Genomic DNA, 18,793 nt, shown 5'->3' on the forward strand with positions numbered 1-18,793 from the left:
TTGGAAGGCATTGCATTACAAAGTCAAATTTTGTTTGAAATCTTGAAACTGTCGATTATTTGCGTATCAAACTGAATATATACATCTGTCAGGGTATCATCACTCCCAATATACTTTATGATCCATCTCGACTATCCAATGAAGGAGAATACTCATCAGAAACCTCACCATCTCGACCCTGTTGTCGAGATATAGAAGAGGTAGGAGAGAGGGACGACCAAGATGGTGTTCGAACAGGCAGGCTCAGCCCCAGACCTCGTACACTAGCAGCCGAACCTGTCCTTGATCCGAGGCCAGGGTGTGCTCCGTTCGTCGGAGATCGACGTAGCCCGACACGGGAAATAGCACGCTGTAACATCTCGCCTGAGGAATCTAGCGCAATGAGGAAGCGGGCTAACTCGCCACACAGCTCCCAGTCACCCTTTTGCGAGGCCAGTCCGATAAGGCGGACAACATATTCTTCAATTCGGCCATCATGATTATGCTCTTCGTCCTCGAAAGCCTGAAGCACAAGAAGATAGCCAACGGCCGTCTTTAGTGAGTCTAATCGGAGTGCTTGTTCAAAGAGGTCTTTTGGAGGTGGCAGGTAGGTGAAAAGCGTGCGCCAAAAGCGCAATTCCGTCTTTCGGGTGCACTGAACAACAATGTCGAGGTATTCACGAGCTGGAAGTGATGCTTGAAGGAAGGCAATGACGGTGGGAAGAAGCGGCTCTTCGCGTACAATGGGTGTTTCGGATTTGTTTGCTCGGCTTTTGTTGTCTACTTCTTCATCGAGAACGTGGTGAAGCAAGACTTCTAGCGCATGTGCAAAGTAGGATAGATGAGAAAAGTGTCGGCAGAGAGATAATGCTGCAGGAGTTCCAATGTTCACAAGACTGTACTGGAGGAAGTAAGGAAGGAAGAGATGTGTCTGCGAAGCAATCAGTATTTAATTCCAAGGATAAGAACGGTTCAGCACATACTCGAATGGCGAATTTTAAAGTGGTGAACGTAACATCCCGCCTCTGCATCATTTCAGACTCGACTCCCAGAACAATACCCTTGTTCAATAACACAGACAAGGGGTAGAAATCGAGGGGGATATTGAGCGGTGCCGGCACCGTTTCTTGCTGCAGTACATCATGTACGTCATTCCAAGCTAGAAGATCTTTACCCCGGAATAACCAAAGAGAATCTCTGAGTGATAGACTGCTGTGGGATGGCGCGAGAACCATTTCAGCAGACGGGCTATTGGGCAGCGACTCATCGACCGAAGGCGAAAAGTTGAATGCGAGCTGATCGCGCATCAGAATATAGTACTCGACATCATTGGATATCACACGCATGTCATATTTGAGATCACCTCCTTCAGTGACTGTTGGTTGTAGGAGAACAAGATTTCCGTCGACAAGCAAAAGCACAGAAGCAACTTTTACATCCTGTGAAGGGTCACCGTTATCTATCCTTGGATTAGCACTCATGATCTTTTGTCGAATGGAAGCCAAGACTCACGCATTTGCTCCTCTGGCAAAACCCAGCTAATGGCACGAACTCGAGTAGGAGCTCTCACAATTCCATTGAAAGCAATCTGTCCGACTGGAACAAGAGTGATTTGTGGATGTGTAGAGTTGATAACGTAATGGTAAAGGATGTTGTCGTATGTGTAAACCAGGATTGAATCCTCCCCAGAGGGGCCAATGAAGACCACAGGCGCCGGAAGATATTCTGTGAAGATGACGGAATTTTCTTTGAGAGCATTCTCCCTTGAGTAAAGGCGGATCTAAATTCATAAAATGAGCTCATATTATCAGGACAAAATGTTTAATAAGTAGCATACCTCATATGATCCATCACTCTCGACAGCGGCAATCAAAATGTGTCCATACCAGCACATACCTCCCCGGATAGCGAACGAGTTCTCTACTTTAGAATCTTCAAATACTTTCCACCTGCCACTGTTTACACTGTAGTGTGCCAGCCCCCTTCGGCCTGCGATTGCGACATACCGTCCATCCTGGGACACGACACAAGACCGGATCGGCCATTGTGAGTGAAGGTACACCGGGGGGTATTGGCCATGGTGCCAGAGTGAATCCTTGCCCGAGATAGTCATCAATTCCGGAAGATCGTGTCCACGGTAGAGTATGAATTCGGTACCAGTCTGCAGGAGGCCTCGCGCAAGATTGGCAGCAGAAAAGCACCCCGTCAAAGCACTACGAGCTGTTTCCAGTATCCACAGACGTCGATCATTTTGCGCCGACAAGATAATGTCAGACCCACCGCCGATCCAGCAGCCATTTGAAACTCCCGTTAGCCAGTTCTCACCATTAGATGCTGCCAGGGTCGAATCAACAGTGAAGCTGTTGCCACCTGGCTTTCCAAAGACACTCCATGTTGTCCATCCATGCTCATAGCCAGCAAAGAGACAATATCCGTCCGGCGAATAACTCATGAATGTCAATGCCCCTGTAGTTGCTGGCGATGCGGGAAGTAGTAGCTTTTGGGACAGTGGCACATTTCCCGTGTAGTCTTTGGCAGTATAGACCAAAACCTCACCATTAGCACAATACACAGTCAATAATGAGAAACGGGCGTTGACTGTGGCTTTGAGAGCCCTTTCGCCGTCATTCTTGGGATCGTGGAAACAATGCCCATTGAATAGCCTTTTCGAATTCTCTGAATCTAGCTGTGTTCCAGGAAGCCTTTGTACCGTGTATGCCTGACCATTGCTCGTGAGCCAAATCAAGAGATTCATAGCTCGATCATAGATCATATCAGTTATTGTGATCTTCTTGGGTACATCAAGTATGTGACTCAAGACTTCGGACGTGGTTTGCGAGCTGCCAGATTCAGGTGTCCATCGGATGCATTGTATGGCTGACGGCTTCTGCGTAGCCACAACCAGCTCCTGATCTAAGGCTAACGCTTTGACGATTCCGGACTCGATCTTGATTGCCATCCGGAACCTAATGTTGATGTCTTTAACGACATTGGCCTCTTCAACAGCAGCAAAGTGGGCAAGTTGCTGGCGACGAGGGTTTGTACTGTGATCGAATTGTTGCTGATAAACTCGAGTTGTTGGGTCTGATGCCACCGAATACGTGAGGAGGTATCCATGCTGGGTCTGAACCACAAGGATGGTCGAATCGGGATGCATAAGCAGTGCGACATTTGAACCGTAGGTCTTGAGCGAGAACGAGGAGCGAGCTATAGTAGCTACCACTGCGGTTGGCTGTGAGGGAGAGTTAGTTTCGATTCACATGCTGCTGGGTAGCCCGGAAGGCAGGCTGCTCAAGACATACTCTCGTCTGCCATAGTGAGATTGATGACTCTGTTATAGTTGCAAACATATGCCCGGACCGAGAGACACAAAGGCCATGGATTGCTTCATTCTCCCACCTCGGCATCTCCGTATGGGAGCTTGGTCCGTCATTCTTAGGTTTATTCTGGCTGACTGGGGAGGCCTCCGAATTTCCATTGCTGTCTTCATTTTCCCCATGTGAACTTTCTTGGTCGACTGGAGCAGTACCAATTGGGGGCTCGCGGTCATCGGAGGTTACAGCGACAATGTTTGGGCCGTTGACCGCGTAGACCCTGGGGACTCCATTGGGCCAGTACATGACGCAGCAATGGAAGAAGTGAGGCAGCGGAGCTCACGACTGATGATCAGTCATCCGACATGAGTCATCCCCGGCACAAGTCGAAGCTCAAAAAAGAAGAAATAAACAAAAAGGGAAGGCGCAGAGTCGCCGCGGTGTATTTACAACAACTGGGGAAGCTGCGACCAACGGGGGCGATAAGCGGCGTCACGTGTGGCGGGCAGCTGCCCCCCGCATCGAATGTTCTTTTTTTCTCCTGAACAAAGTCAGCGGTCCTCTCCTGTTTATTCTTAATCGTTCAGAATTCATACTCTTAAGATGGTGAGAACAAAAGAACGATGGTGGTGAAGTCATAATGCGTGAATCGGTTACTGACCTTGCATTTTGCTAGGCTCCCAATGAAAGTCAAAAGCGCCTTGCGCTGGCTATCGTCGACTTCCTCGGCTCCAGCTTGAAGGATGGCACTCTCACCGCCGATGATGCCGAATCTATTGAAATTGCTCAATCTTGCATTGCCGACACCTTCAAGGTGGACCCCTCCAACGAAGCCGCTGTGAAGGATGCTGTTGGTGGCCAGTCTCTCGCCAACATCTATAGCGTCTACGAGAAGCTGCGCAACAAGTCTACCCCCGCGGCCACCGACTCCAGTGCCCAACAATCGCAGCAGGAGAAGCCCAAGGCTGGCTCTCCTACTGATGAGTCCGACAAGCTGAAGTCAGAGGGTAACGCTCTCATGTCCAAGAAGGATTACCCTGCTGCCATCGAGAAATACACTAAGGCTCTGGAGATCGCTCCTGCCAACCCAATTTACCTCTCCAACCGCGCTGCTGCCTACTCTGCTTCCCGCCAGCACGAAAAGGCCGCTGAAGATGCCCAGCTGGCAACCACTGTTGACCCTAAGTACTCCAAGGCCTGGAGCCGCCTGGGTCTTGCCCGCTTCGACATGGGTGACTACCACGCCGCTAAGGAAGCTTACGAGAGTGGAATTGCTGCCGAGGGCAATGGTGGTAGTGATGCCATGAAGCGTGGCCTCGAAACTTCCAAGCGCAAGATCGAAGAGGCTAGCCGCGCTAGCGAGCCCCCTTCCGAGGAGCTTGACACCGCCTCTGGCGCATCTCGCGGGGGTGGTGGTGGTGGTATGCCCGACCTTTCATCGCTTGCTGGTATGTTCGGTGGAGGCGGCGGCGGTATGCCTGATATGAGCTCCATGATGAACAACCCCATGTTCAGCCAAATGGCCCAGAACCTCATGAGCAACCCTGATATGTTGAGCAACCTGATGAGCAACCCCCGTCTGCGACAGATGGCCGAGAGCTTTGGTCAAGGTGGCGGCATGCCCGATATGTCCAGCCTCATGAGCGACCCTAATATCGCTGACATGTAAGTTTATCTTATTCGAGATCCCTTGCTTCAATTTTATCTAACAGTCACTAGGGCTCGCAACATGATGGGCGGCGGTGGCGGTGGCGGCCAGGGTGGCCAAGGTCATCAATAAATGCTGAATGATTTGGATGACATTTGAGGGGAAAAACGACTCGACGATGACACTTTCCGTGGCCATTTCAATTTGCAGAAGCGTTTCTTAGACACGAACACATTTCGAAACTGATTTTCATACCACCCAGTCTTTTATTTGCATAAAAATTAGCTATCTTTACGACGTGGATGAGGGTAAATTGTACATCATGAACGAGCGTGTAAAAGCTCGGAGACAAGATATAATGGCCACCACAAAATACATTCTCCTTGTATAATATGTACACGACTTCAATGCAACTCCAATAACTGCCCTCTGCATTTCATGGATTGAGATATCCATGAAGCACAGCACAGCCAACAAAAATTCAAATGACCGAAGCAACGGCCCACATGCAGATCAGACGGTGTCGAGGGGAGAGTGGAAATGCAAGAAACATAAAGACGCCGCGAAACACCTTAGGACCGAATGCCATCAGACCGACAATCCAAACACGCAGTCCAAGTCTATGAATATTGGATTTTTCGATTCCTTGCTGACCCGGCATACCAGGTGAGGCAGAAAACAAGGGAACCCCACGCAGCAAAACAAGGGAGACAAGTAAAGAACATTAATACATGAAGAGAGAATACCGACCTCACAAAAGGTAGAAGGCCGGGTACATAACCGTGAAAAGCGCCAGGTCCACGTGGCTAGATATCGAACAGTCGTATTGTACAGTTGAGAGGACAGTGAAGTAAAGTAGGAATGGGAGGGGATAGAAGAAGGAACTGAGAGACTAAGAAGCGAGGTTTGCAGAGTGAGGAAGAAGCAGACCAGTCTGCCATCTTAGATGTAGTCACGGGCAGCCTTCTGCAGCTCGATCAGTCTCCAGCCCCGAGTCTCCGGGTTGTTGACCTCTTCGGGGATACGCGTCATTCCGATGGCGTAGGTGACCAGTTGAACCTTATCCTCCATACCGGCAGCGAGCTTGCCAGTCTTGACGTTGCGGTAGACGTGAATCTCCTGGGCGCGGCAGGTGACAACGAAAACGGGGATTTCACCAGGGTCCAGGAGACGGGCGTGAGAGATATCAACACCACGAACATCCAGGATGCGTCCGTCAGAACGCAGACCGGCAGTGGTGTATTGCTTGGCGAGAGCAGCATAGACGGAGAATTGAGCATCGGAAAGCCAGAGTTTCAAAGTCTCAACATCACCCTTGACATAGGCATCTAGAACTTCGGGAAGCATGTATTCACGCAGCTCGCGCTGGAAATCTTCCATCTTGAAGTTGGGGTCAATCTCGCGGAATCGCTTGATGACCTGAGCAGTCTCGTTCTCGGCAAAGAAGCCACCAATACGGTCGGTGATGCTGCGGGCAGTGCTAATGAGTGGGTTCTCGGATTCCTCATAGACATCACGGAAGGCGAACATTTTCTGCATCATTGGGTTGGAATCCTTGAAGTTGCGCCATGACTCTTTCCAAGCGGAATCCTTGTGCAAAGTAATGTTGGTGCCGGCCCTGGGTGACCTGTTAGTGATATTCTTGCAGTCGGTTTCAAAAAATCAAAAGGGGACATACTCGGGATCCTCAACCGGGACCTCAGTAGTACGCTTTCCAGACTTAAGCTCCTGCTCTTCACGCAGTTGACGCTGCCTGCGACGCTCCTCCTTCTCAATCCATCCACCGTATCGAGAGCTGCTGCCGTCATCGATGGCATCCTTCACGCTCTTGTAAGCCTCAGTCTCACGAACAGGTCTCGTAGCCTTCTCAAGACCCTCTCCGGTGGCATTCACTCCCTTGCGAATTCCCTTGACCGCAGTAGTATTCCAAGTCCAGGCGGCGCTCTTTCCAATGACCTGACCAGTCGACTTCAGGGCGGCCGAGGTACGGGTACCGGCGGCGCCGGACGCCGCCTCGTAGGCAGCGCGGGCACGCTTGATGTTCTCGTTCTCGCTGAATTGATGGGCAGAAGATGCCAGAGCCTTGGTGGACTCATTCCACTCCTTCGATGCCTTGAACTCTGTCTGCAAAGTTTCGCGGAACACTTGCCAGGGGGACTTGTCACCATGGGGCGGTGGCGGAGGAGTATCGTCTTTCTTCTCCTTCTTCTCGGAATCTTCGCCGTCTTGGTCCGACTTAGATTCTTCTCCTTGTTTCTTTTCTTCCTTCTGCTGCTCCTTCTGCTGCTGCTGCTGCTGCTGCTGGAAGAGAGGGGTGGCGACGTGGAAAGATCTTATCAAGGGAAGGGCGGCGAATGGCGAGACAAGCTGGGATACCGGGGAGCGAGTCGACAGGAGAGCGCTCCTTTGACCTTGGACCGAGTTCTTCAATGTCTGCGCAGGTAAAGCTGAGTATGAAATTGACCGAGAACCAGCCTTTACAACCGCGGCATGGGACCGTAAGGTCGCCGCACGCGCGGCAGTAGACATCTTAGCGGAAATCATGCTCTGAGGGTAGGAGGTATAGATGAAAGAGGAGATGAAAAGGAAATGAGAAGAGCAAGAAAGAAGATAGAATGATAGATATCCAGCCCAGCCCGGACGGGGAATTAAAGTGAGGAGAAAATCGGAGGGTGGACCGGGGAAGAGCAAAAGGGAAAAAGTCGAGATTGCCAAGACCTTCGAAAAACTTCCAGTTTGTCTTTCCGCCTCTCTCGGTCCGAAAGGTCAAACCACTTCACTCTCCCGATCATCACGGTTCACCTTCCAATTGAAGGTGGTTTTTCGATTTCATATTGATCTATGACAATTGATTACAGTCAGGTTTCATTGTTATTTTGAACCTCCAATCTCGCCGCCTCTTCCCCAGACCATTGCCGACGCCATCGGCACGTCCACGCCATGAATTCTTTTTCCATGAACGCTCTGGCGAAGACGCTTCCGTCAGTATGCCGACAAAACATTGCTCGCTCAGCAGCTCTTCGCAATCTCCGTATGGTCTCTTCATCCTCCATTCAACAAGCCCCCAGACCCGCCGAGTCTCAGAGGACGGAGCGCTCGCGATCCCTGGAGAACCAGATCCTGGACCGGGAGCCGGCCAATGCCGATAAGGCCTCTCCTTTGTCTGCTATTACCAAAATGATGCAGGGAGGACAATCTTCTGCCAGCTCGCGTTTCACCTCCGACTACAGCAGGTTGGCCGAGAGCTTGGAAGCCGATATGATGCGACACCCTTATGCCGACCGCGCTCCTCCCCACCACCTTCACGTTTACTGCCACAAACACAACACAATTCTCACCCTGACACGGCCCAATGGCAACCCCATGCTGTCCATGGGCACCGGTCAAATTGGATTCCGCAAGGGTGGTCGTGCTGGCTTTGATCCCGCCTACCAATTGTCGTCCCACGTCTTGTCACAGATCCAAGAACGCGGCTATCTCTTGGAGATTAAGCGACTTGAAGTTGTCTTCCGAGGATTTGGAAAGGGTCGAGAGGCTTTCACTAAGGTCTTACTGGGTAACGAAGGCCGCAACGTGCGTGGACTTGTCAACCGAGTGACCGACTCGACCCGTGTTAAATTCGGTGGTACACGCAGTCGCAAGGTCCGCAGACTGGGTTAATCTGAATATGAGGAGAACCATGATCGGCGTGAAGTGTACTTAAGTGAGCAAACACTGGAAAGCGCATGTGAAAGCTGTACGAAGATTGGGAGTATTTATATTGGGATCCATTTAGGCGGATGGATTTTGTCTGCCACCAACTATTATTTGTATCATAGTAAATTTCACCTAGCATATGCACTGCTTATTTCAAAATCATTACCTTCTATGGACATTCTTTACTTGATCTTCCTACAGCTAGAAGTTTGCTGTTTATTGAATCTTCCCTGAGGATTGACCTGGCGGATTACCCAAGGCGGTTAGCGTTCCCAAAGGCAGCTCTCCGGCGATCACGTTCTTAGACTTACAACTTGAATCTCCCTGTCCCTCTTCAACCTCACGTCGTGAGACATTATTGCATAGCGCATTGATTAATCCTGGTTAATAAGCCTATTCTCGACTCTGAAACTCACCCGTCGATCAAGCGCAGCCTTCGCCCCTCTCTTCTATCTCGGATTGTTGCCTGCAGTTGAATGCGCCGGAAGCTCTTCCCCGCGAATCCCGTCCACGGCGCACAATCCCCGCGTTTGACATAGAATCTTATACGACTTGATGATTGCTGGTGCTTTTCTGCTGGGCCGTCCAATACCGTTTGGATGCACCCTCTAAATCCCTTCCTTCGTGCCTTCTTTCGAAGCACTGTTCCCGGGCAGTGTATACCCGTGGAGAACCATGTATGTTGCGCCTCCCCTCTCGGATAAATCGGACTCGCTGATCAGAGGTATTGTGATTTTTGCAGGTCCTACTTGTTCCAACTACAGAGTCGCTGATCGGCTCACGCGACCGTGAATCCAACATACTCTACTCGGATCTGGTCGCGTCCGAAGAGTTCCTAGGTAGCCATGTGCTTCGGATTCCGATAAACTCGGGCACGGCGAATGGGAAGGAAGAGTCCAATGTACGAGATAATAGAGGGAAGGCCAAGCAATTGACCACATTCAATGGAAGGACTGTCATAATCAAGGAAAGCTCCGTTTACAGCAACAAAGGTATGGGGCTTATCAATCGTACTCCATGGCTATCATGCTGATCATATGATCCTCAGGCTTCAAGTCCCTTACTCAGGCACAGCTTTTGTCCGATGCACTCTACTACCCGCCATCTTCTGAATCCAGACCATGGCTGGTTTACTACATTTCGCGTCCATTGATTGGAACATTCGATCCCTTCAAGATAATCTCCGCTGTTGTTCCTGGATCAATACCAAATCGGATCGAAACTACGCCTTTAGATAAGAAGAGCAGCAATGGCGAATCAACCGTATCTCCGCCAAAGCAAGAGATAAAAACCTTTGGGGATCTGTTGGCCAATTTCCCGATGATCGCAAGACAGATGCAGCCAGGTTTAGAAAGATTGTTTAAGGAGTTTGGTAAAGAGCTTGGAAAACCATTGCCGCCCCCACCCTCGCGTTCGCCTTCTGTATCAGGCAGTGAAAGCGAACGAAAGCTCTCACGTGTAGAGTCTCTCACGGATGAGAGCTCGTCAATCCGCAGCTGGTCATCCCGCCGAGGGCGACTGCCGTTCAATTCTGACGAATACTTCGAAGATGACGAAGATTTGATGCGCCGGAGCCTAGAGACTGCGATTACAGCTGCCATTGACCTCTTTCGTCTTGTTGATAAGCAGCAATTGTCACTTCTTGGAGCGACTACCGATCTGACCGGCCCACTGGTTGAAAGCCTTATTGAACGGTATGTCGCAGAACAAGTTCACGAACCCCTCCTCTTTCCTCGTCTCTGTGCCTTTCGACAATCTGAAGATCTGGAGCTGGACTCCAGGATACGGCATATGGAAAGTATCGATGTGACCCAGGTCGGAATATCGGTAGACGGGGGGCGTCCAGGCAAAAGAGAAGTGATTCGGCGTCTTGGGCGGGGAGTAGAAGAGTTCCGCAAAATTGGGGATGCCCGGGGTCCTCATGAAATGCTTGACATTCTCCTCCAAACTGTCAAAGTGGTATCATATCCCGGAAGTTATGATGGCGTGGATGGACCGGCATCTGAGAAAGGAAAGTCTCCTTTGACCATTAATGCTGATGTCCTGGTGTCACTATTGCTGGTCGTTGTCATTCGATCACAGATTAAGAATCTTCAAGCTCGCTTGTTGTATATGCAACACTTCATCTACATTGACGATGTTGATAGTGGCGAAATGGGCTATGCTCTGAGTACATTCGAAGCCGTTCTGATGTACCTTGTCACCGACTCGGCTGGTCTTCGAAGAGCCAGCGCTCGCAATAGACGCCTATGGCAGGCTACCAAGGGAGGAAGGATATCGGACATGAAGAGTATATTGGAGCCCAACGGGGACCATGGGTCTATCAATGAAGATGTCACACCAGAGCCTGAACGCAAGTCTGTGTTCTTTCAGACAGACAGCTCGGATGAACTGGAGGAATCTCCATTTGAGACATCGTCCGTCTATAGCAACTCGATAATCACAAATGGAGAACCTGCTCCGGAAGAAAACGACACGGAGACACCACCTTTATCACATGTGTTCCCTTTCCAGACATGGGGTAACTCTTCGCCTCGAAAAGACCCCAGTCGGCCAATTAAAAGAGTCTCAATGGACGTTCGAAGCTTGTCAGAATCATCAGCGGTATCTTTCTTGTCAAGAACCACTACTATTGGATCTATGGCTAGCAATATCGAAGGTGACACCTCGATTGAAACTTTGACCAAGACGCAAGACCCTGCAGGAGATTCAATACCCATGATGGCGGTAGGGAGGTGTCAGACTGAGGCTTTGAAATATTTGCTAAGCCTGGAAGAATATTATCCTCTGGACGATATTCTTGAAGACACGAATGCCGATGGTACAACCCTACTCAATGCGGCAGTTCAGCTTGCACACACTGAAATTGTTGACATTCTACTGGACTTCCTGTTCAGTAAAGCCGATGAGCATGTGGTGTCCATGTACTTGACCAAGTCCGATGTACATGGCCGCACCGTTGCCCACTATCTCTTCAACACTCCCTCTCTACTGGACAGGCTAAGCGGCCTCCTTCCATGGCGACAACGCGACAAACATGGCCAGACGCCTCTATTTGCCCTCTGCCGCTCCTATGATCACCCGGAATATAAGACTATGGTGCGAGCAGCCCTGACGGCCGCCCAAAAGGCCCAAGGCGACGACAAGCCTCTTCAAGTCGATGCGCATCTGGATGTAAAGGGCAATACCCTCTTGCATATTGTTGGCGACCCCGATATCACAAAGCGTATTCTCACTGAAAGTGACTGCGACCCAAACGCTACCAATGACAAGAGATTTACGCCCTTGATGATGGCCAGCAAGTATGGGCGAGTCGAGCAGGTTCGGATCCTGTTTATGGACCCTAGAGTCGATGTTCATGTCAAGGAAGCCCGTGGATTGACAGCTGTTGAACTTGCGAAGGATGATGAGGTTCGGAATCGCATCGATGATTTGATTTTACTGTCTCATCCCCCATCAGCCTGTGGAGACCCGTCTGGTCGGGTTACTACTGTGGTTCGTTCATTCTTCGTAGAAGATGCTACTGTCCGGTTCATCTTGAAGTCAGGTGCACCATATGGCCCATCACAGACAGTGGCCTCTTCGCGACCTGGCTCAACGACGTATACTGTGACAACATGCCGTCGTAGTTTCGCGGACTTCGAAAACCTCGCAAAATGGCTTGCAGTAGAGCATCCTGCATCCTACGTTCCCTCTCTCGCAGATTTCAGGAATCCTTTCCAAGTCCACTCAAAGCCATCACGATCCATCCTCCACGATCTCCAAGACAAACTTGACCGTTTCCTTAAAACCCTGCTAACGCACCCTACATTCGCCACACACGAAATGCTCTGGGAATTTTTCCTAGTACCAGAGCTCCAGCCCGAAATGATGGCCGATCGTTCTCGCAGCAAGGCAGCTGTACTCGCCGAGACGATCAGTGACGAATTCTCACCTGTCACATTCGAAGGCATGCGAGATACTGAATCTTTCGTCACACACGCCCAGGATATGGTCCGCGCCGTCAATGTCAACACTCAAAGTCTCATCCGTCGCGGGCATGCTCTTCAAAATAGCGCCTCGGATATCGCTGACGCCGTTCTCCTTTGCTCAACTGTTCTTTCCACCCTGCGTGAACCTACAAATGCCCTCCCAATATCCCACATAACCGCTTTCGTGCGCTATGGCAATTGTCTATCCACCTCAAGCACAGATTCTTCCCCTCTTCTCCAATATATCGCCGCTCTAACCTCAATTAACAACACCACCGCCGCCATTCTAAAATCACTATCACGCCCACTTACACTCATGTCCGACCTAACCTCTACAAACCGAAACATTTCCCGTTCCCGCTCTTCATTAATATCCTCGTCCCTCCCACGCAAATTCAACCTAAACCTCCCAGGCTTCGAAGAGTCTCGGCAAAAATCAGTCCGAGACCTAGAGAAGAAAATTCGCGACGGCGAGACAGAATCAAGTCGTCTCGCGAAGGAAGTTTCATGGAATAAAGACGTTGTCGTGGGTGAATTAGCCGGCTGGACGACCTGGCGCGAAAAGGTCGGCCGGGACGCTATTCGTGCTTTTGTGAAGGATACACTTGTTCGTGAGAAAGAGCGTGGAAAGCGCATGGAGCGTTGTTTGCGGAGTGTACGAGAGATGAAGTAATAAACTACTCTTTTCTCGATTCTATTCGGATATATTTCAATCGGAATTTATCATGGTATTACTTTTTTTAATGTTCCCAATGATGCCCTTAGCTATTTCGTTCCCATCGGGTTCTCCCCAATATGTACAATTTCAGGACGGACATGTGTTCGTGTCCAAGTTTCCAACAAACTAAGGACCTTTTGGCTTTCTATAATATGCTCACTTTCTCCTCTAAGGTTGCTACTCCCCAGGCCTGGTGGCGGGGCTATGCTTGTGTAGATCTAGTACTTGTAACTATTGTAGTTACATACTGACATGGGCCGATAGCATCCGCTCCATTCCCTCCTTACAGGGGGGGCTCGGCGTGGGCGATTGTAATCTTGGAATCTAATAGGTCAATGGACGTTTTGGCAGTAGGAGATATACACGATGTAAGAAAATGCACTTCTGCCAGAAATAAGATGCATAGAACAGTGGTAAGAGACTCTTTGTGAATCGACTAAACGCTTGCACTATAAGTATATCCACAGTTTCCCAAGTGATAGAAGGTAACAAGTATCCTTTTTCTCTTAATTCTCAAGAAAGCCAAACAATAAGCAAAAGTCCAAATTTGTTGCTAAAAGGCTAAAGAAGCAGTCTCAGGATGCATCAGAAAGACGAAACAAAGAAGGGGGCGAGCTAGGACCGAACAAAAAGTCCTGAGGTTGCGCAGAAACACCTGTAGACTCCGCAATAGGCGAGATGGTCATTGATGATCGAGAGTGACTACTATGTTTCTTCTCATGATTTCGACGTGACTCTCCAGAGTCATCAATTACGCGCGGAATTGAGTGCGTAGGAGCTTGACTGGAATATCGACTCGATGAACGAGGCAGACTACCAGCTTTTCGGGAGCGAGCAACCGAGCTCGCCGAACTGGGTAACATGTTTGAAGTATGTGAGCTTGCTAACGAAGAGTGCGAAGTCCGGTCTTTGCTGAAGATAGAACCAGCACCATCACCTGTCGTTACTGTAGCTGCCGTTGTAGTTTCCCAAAGCTGTGAAGATCTTGATGTGGGAGCGACCTTGCTAGATGTGAAAGATTGTCGAGGCGATGTATGTGGAGACACATGAGGCGTCACATTTGATGGCGGCTGAGTAGAGCTATCCTTTGAAGAATCCGTGAGTTCCGAGACAATGAAACTAGGCCTTGTTTCATCAGTTGACACCCGGGCAAGTGGATCCATCTTTACGAGACTGTTTAGCGAGGCGTCGTAACTGTTTCGGGAGGCTTTCGAGCTTCGATGACCAGCTTCAGCTCCGTCCACGACGTAAGTGATGGATGGCGAGCGGCTGCGACTAAACATGATGGATGTGCGCTCCGGCTCGACATCTTTCATCAAGAATTCGTCCAGGGTTCTGCTTGTTTCCAGGCCTAGAGATAGCGATGATTCATCGAATAGGTTCTCTGTTTCCTTCAATCGATGGCGACGACGCCCTTTGCATTCCCTGGCGACATACCAATATACCAGATACACGAGAGAACCACAAACAATAAGTGACATTATGACCATCGCAGCAATTGATCCCTTTCCCGGGGTCCATTCAGATTTTGTGGATTTGGCAACTGTAACGGTCTCGTCTCTGGTCGCTGAAGGACCAGGGCTTGCTGCCGCTATCGAGGTTGGGACCTTCCCATCCCAAAACCGCACCTTGGATTGTATCTGATCTTCCTGATAGACTTGCTCTCTCTTTTCTGTCTTTGGTAAGCCTGTCTCACTTGATGAGGAATTAGCGACTTTATCCTGCTTCTTATCACCGTGTTGATCCCTCGTCTGGGCATCCCTTTCGTCCACCGTTCGCGGATTGCCCTGATGGACAAGGATACTGGTAGATATGGCTTCGACATCCAAGACAGTGGTGGGCGTAAGAAGGTTGAGAGGATATGTGACTATGGTCAGGAATCCATATTTGGTATGTCTGTTCAAATCGTGCTGCTCAGCTGTGCTGGCTTCAGACCAAACCGGCAATGTCATAATATCGTGAGAGAAGTCCATGAGATAATCAGATCGATGTTGCTGCGACAGAAAAGATGCACAGAGAATTTGGTACAAGAGTATTAATGTCAGATTGTCTCATGCGAGAATTATGCAAAACGAACGAAAGTGCCTCGAATGAGAAGGTTGGAAAAAGAAGTCAACACTGTCCATCGCACCTGCCATCTCAGGTGCGCACCTTCCCTTTTAAAGACTTTATACAGTGTTTACATCCTCTTTTGGAAGTAAACAGACAGATACTATATAGACGGGGCTTCATACTGACAGCCCGCATACTGACGGTAAATTGAATCGATAAACTATGGACATCTCCACATGGCAAGTACATATAGATTGAGTGACATCAAGCCACATTGAACAGCGCACCCCTTCATTTAAATCCGACGATTGTCAGCGAATAGAGACCACCAGAGGAATCTCCAGGAAGATCATGAATCTCACTGGCGGTCGCCAACATATCCAAGTATATGTGACTAAGCACCATCAGCACCTACGTCATCATCATCGACGTCTATATAGATGCCTGTCCATCTCACTTTTATCATTTCACATTCAAGTTTGTACAACTACTCGAGGTTATAACAACAATATATCTCACTACAACACGATACTACCTAAGAAAATAGTCCCGCACACTGGTGCCTTCATATCTCGTCGAAGATTCTCCATTACACGTCAATCCGCCATGCCTCTTGTTGTACCCGGAATCAACTCCGACATGGGCGATAAGTCCGAGTGGGTAAATAAGCTGATGGGCAAGAAGATCAGTGACACAGGAAGTGATGAGGTGGTATGTATCCTTTGAACAATATCGTTTAAGATATATGACTAATTGCTACGTTATCTTGTAGTCTTTTGCGAAGAAGGATCTCCCTGAAAGCCATCGTGTGATAAAGCCCGGTGACATGCAAACGATGGACTATCGTCCCGAAAGGTATGTAATACTAGTAAAATATAGTATATTATATCCTTTTTCATGTATTGTGATCGTCCGTTTGTGCTGACAGATCCTACCTCATAGACTGAATGTGCATGTTGACGAGGATGGAACTGTCCGAAATGTCACTTACGGCTAAATGATTTGAGATTATCAGCATCAATCCTAGAGCAATCTAGATTTCAATGAAACGTTACTCTTATGTTCTACATTCAGAGGAATACTAGTAATTGAGCTTACCCCTTCGCTACTAGTAGAGACGTCACTTAAAAAGGAAATGGTAAAAGGGGACTAAGCCGATAAGGACCTTGAAAGTTTTGCGTATAACCATATGTCACACTTGACCATCAAGCTTTAATGTCAATTTAGAGATCCTGAAAGATGTATATAAGGTGGCATATATCAAATGGATTTAAAAATTCACGAACTTCTAAAAAAATAATTCACTGCCGCAAGGCACGACTCTATTCTGCTTTCCATCTAAGCAGGGTGACCGACAGTTTAGGGAACACATAATTTCCCCTTCCATCCCAACTAGACTCCTGAACAGCCACCTCCTCGCGACCCTTCATATTAGTAGACGCAACACCCTCTCCAGTGACTGTGAAGACAGTAGCATCTCCAGTGACGCCCTCGACGCGACTTTCAAAGCTCTTCTGCTCGTGAATGTTCACAACAACCAAATTAGCAAACCCATCTTCGCCAATTGTGGCACTGACATCCAGCCAAGGAGTCTCCATCGCACTTCTGAGCCACTTCGGAGATGTCTCTCCCTCATATGCACCGCAAGAGACATGCGATGCAACAGTCCATCCACGCATGAACTTAGAGAACAGATACAGTGGCCACCAAGTAGTCTGTTTGATAATTCCTTCTTTCGTAGTCATAAGTGGCGAAATCACATTGACGGACTGGGCAATGCATGCCATGCCTAGATCGCGACTTTTTCGCACAAATACATTCAACCAGACAGCTACAGCTAGAGCATCGGAGAGGGTATAGCTCTCCTCGGCACCCTTGCTACCCTCTGCACGGATAGGATCCCAGACGTTCCATTCATCGAAGCAGATTGTTGGACGGAGTTGCTCTGGAGGAACGCCATTTTCGATACGAGCCAGATCGATCAGACCTGAAGTGATCTCAATAGCCCGCTCGGCAGCCAACGGGGCAGTGGCATTAGGGAGGTGGTCGTTCGAGCAGGTGTATAAGTGAATACTATGCATGTCGATCAATGGTACTGTGCTAGTTGAAAGAGCTGAAAAGGCTGGCAGAAGACACTGTTTCAGAGTGTAATAGTCCCATGATGCGGTGCCATCTTGACCACAGAGAATAAGCACCAGGCTGGGATCCAGTAATTTCAGCGCTAAAGCCAGCGGTTAACGAATGCTTTTCGCAAGATAGTCTGGTGAACTTACCCTTGGCCCATTGCAATGCTTTGTGAGCATAGGCCTCTTTCGTCATTTGCTCTACCTGCCACGGGCCCCATGTTTCATTCCCAAGGGCCCAGTATTTTACCTGGACTTTAATGAGCTCACAGTCCCAGAAAGAGAAAGGAGGCAAATTTGGTACATACATTGTATGGCTCCTCCCGGCCATTTTTGCGTCGAAGATTCGCGTAATATGTGTTTCCAGTACCATTGCAGTACTCTACCCAAGCCAGAGCTAGAAAAAAAAAAATACATGTTACCGGAAGTCCAACCGGAATACAATGGAAGATAGAGCTTACCTTCATCGAGAGTACCAGTGCCAAAATTGAAGCATAGGTATGGCTCAGTACCAATCACTTCACACCACTTCATAAACTCATCCGTTCCGAACTGATTGGTTTCAGTACCCAACCAAGCAAGCTCAGGACTATAGTTGTATGTCAGTAATTGAGAGCGATATAGATTTAAGGCTATCACTTTAATGGAAGAATAGATGGAAACTTACCGCGATGGCCTTTGATCCTTAGGACCAACCCCATCCAGCCAGTGGTAAGTCGCACAGAAATTGCCGCCAGGATAGCGAACAACCGGAATATTAAGATCCTTTAATGCCTCTAAAACATCTTTACGAAAGCCATTCTCGTCAGACAATGGGTTTCCGGGGTCGTAGATGCCTCCGTAGATACATCGGCCCATGTGTCTAAGATAAGGTCAGTAAACATCCAATATCGTGCCATAAAAGATCAGACAGTAATATCCCGATCAAACTTACTCAGTAAAGCCCGCATAGATGTTTGGATTAATCTTCGAGATCCTGCGCGAGGGGTGAACGGAAATGACAGGGGTGTCCTGGTCATCCAATTTGGTAAAAGTAGTCATATTGAAAACTTGCACTCCGACGCAAAGTAAATTCAGGTAAAAAAGAGGCTCTGTCTAAAAGAATTCACTTCAGTCTGGTGGCTGGAAACTATAAGCCAAAAAGCACGAGCCCAATTTTCTTCTCGTAGGAAAAGGAAAAGAAACGAGCGGGGAGAAAAGAAGAAGGAAACAGAGAGAGAAATATTGCAGCCAAAGTACATTCCAAGTCCAATCGTCAGATTTCAACCAATCCGCCCTCACCCCATAACGAA

General features: G+C 48.8%; 8 protein-coding genes across 8 annotated transcripts; 4 read left to right on the forward strand and 4 right to left on the reverse strand.

Moving 5' to 3' along the window:
- Nucleotides 1-115: 115 nt before the first annotated feature.
- Nucleotides 116-3,599, reverse strand: N7469_006944 (RIC1 family protein; the record flags this gene model as incomplete). Its single annotated transcript, XM_056645862.1, has 5 exons — nucleotides 116-910; nucleotides 963-1,438; nucleotides 1,492-1,759; nucleotides 1,817-3,211; nucleotides 3,282-3,599. The coding sequence occupies 5 exons, from the start codon at nucleotides 3,597-3,599 to the stop codon at nucleotides 116-118; spliced, it is 3,252 nt and encodes a 1,083-aa protein (XP_056499303.1).
- A 297-nt stretch (nucleotides 3,600-3,896) lies between these two features.
- On the forward strand, nucleotides 3,897-5,073 carry N7469_006945 (uncharacterized protein; the record flags this gene model as incomplete). Its single annotated transcript, XM_056645863.1, has 3 exons — nucleotides 3,897-3,899; nucleotides 3,970-4,958; nucleotides 5,013-5,073. 3 exons carry the CDS (start codon nucleotides 3,897-3,899, stop codon nucleotides 5,071-5,073), a joined length of 1,053 nt encoding a protein of 350 aa, XP_056499304.1.
- An 810-nt stretch (nucleotides 5,074-5,883) lies between these two features.
- Nucleotides 5,884-7,470, reverse strand: tim44 (protein translocase subunit TIM44; the record flags this gene model as incomplete). Its single annotated transcript, XM_056645864.1, has 2 exons — nucleotides 5,884-6,559; nucleotides 6,620-7,470. 2 exons carry the CDS (start codon nucleotides 7,468-7,470, stop codon nucleotides 5,884-5,886), a joined length of 1,527 nt encoding a protein of 508 aa, XP_056499305.1.
- A 411-nt stretch (nucleotides 7,471-7,881) lies between these two features.
- N7469_006947 (mitochondrial 37S ribosomal protein uS11m) lies at nucleotides 7,882-8,601 on the forward strand (the record flags this gene model as incomplete). The annotated part of the gene is made up of 1 exon (XM_056645865.1): nucleotides 7,882-8,601. The coding sequence occupies one exon, from the start codon at nucleotides 7,882-7,884 to the stop codon at nucleotides 8,599-8,601; it is 720 nt and encodes a 239-aa protein (XP_056499306.1).
- Nucleotides 8,602-9,236: 635 nt separating this feature from the next.
- On the forward strand, nucleotides 9,237-13,281 carry N7469_006948 (putative VPS9 domain protein; the record flags this gene model as incomplete). Its single annotated transcript, XM_056645866.1, has 3 exons — nucleotides 9,237-9,314; nucleotides 9,380-9,629; nucleotides 9,686-13,281. 3 exons carry the CDS (start codon nucleotides 9,237-9,239, stop codon nucleotides 13,279-13,281), a joined length of 3,924 nt encoding a protein of 1,307 aa, XP_056499307.1.
- A 620-nt stretch (nucleotides 13,282-13,901) lies between these two features.
- Nucleotides 13,902-15,299, reverse strand: N7469_006949 (uncharacterized protein; the record flags this gene model as incomplete). The annotated part of the gene is made up of 1 exon (XM_056645867.1): nucleotides 13,902-15,299. One exon carries the CDS (start codon nucleotides 15,297-15,299, stop codon nucleotides 13,902-13,904), a length of 1,398 nt encoding a protein of 465 aa, XP_056499308.1.
- Nucleotides 15,300-15,984: 685 nt separating this feature from the next.
- N7469_006950 (uncharacterized protein) lies at nucleotides 15,985-16,375 on the forward strand (the record flags this gene model as incomplete). Its single annotated transcript, XM_056645868.1, has 3 exons — nucleotides 15,985-16,089; nucleotides 16,151-16,233; nucleotides 16,321-16,375. The coding sequence occupies 3 exons, from the start codon at nucleotides 15,985-15,987 to the stop codon at nucleotides 16,373-16,375; spliced, it is 243 nt and encodes an 80-aa protein (XP_056499309.1).
- A 325-nt stretch (nucleotides 16,376-16,700) lies between these two features.
- On the reverse strand, nucleotides 16,701-18,542 carry N7469_006951 (alpha-N-arabinofuranosidase; the record flags this gene model as incomplete). The annotated part of the gene is made up of 6 exons (XM_056645869.1): nucleotides 16,701-17,599; nucleotides 17,652-17,751; nucleotides 17,810-17,898; nucleotides 17,963-18,090; nucleotides 18,169-18,363; nucleotides 18,436-18,542. The coding sequence occupies 6 exons, from the start codon at nucleotides 18,540-18,542 to the stop codon at nucleotides 16,701-16,703; spliced, it is 1,518 nt and encodes a 505-aa protein (XP_056499310.1).
- Between the last annotated feature and the right edge of the window lie 251 nt (nucleotides 18,543-18,793).

Source organism: Penicillium citrinum (assembly GCF_028827155.1).
Source record: "Penicillium citrinum strain IBT 23319 chromosome Unknown utg000006l:1.0-3011923.0:1.0-3012962.0, whole genome shotgun sequence".
NCBI classification, from domain to species: domain Eukaryota; kingdom Fungi; phylum Ascomycota; class Eurotiomycetes; order Eurotiales; family Aspergillaceae; genus Penicillium; species Penicillium citrinum.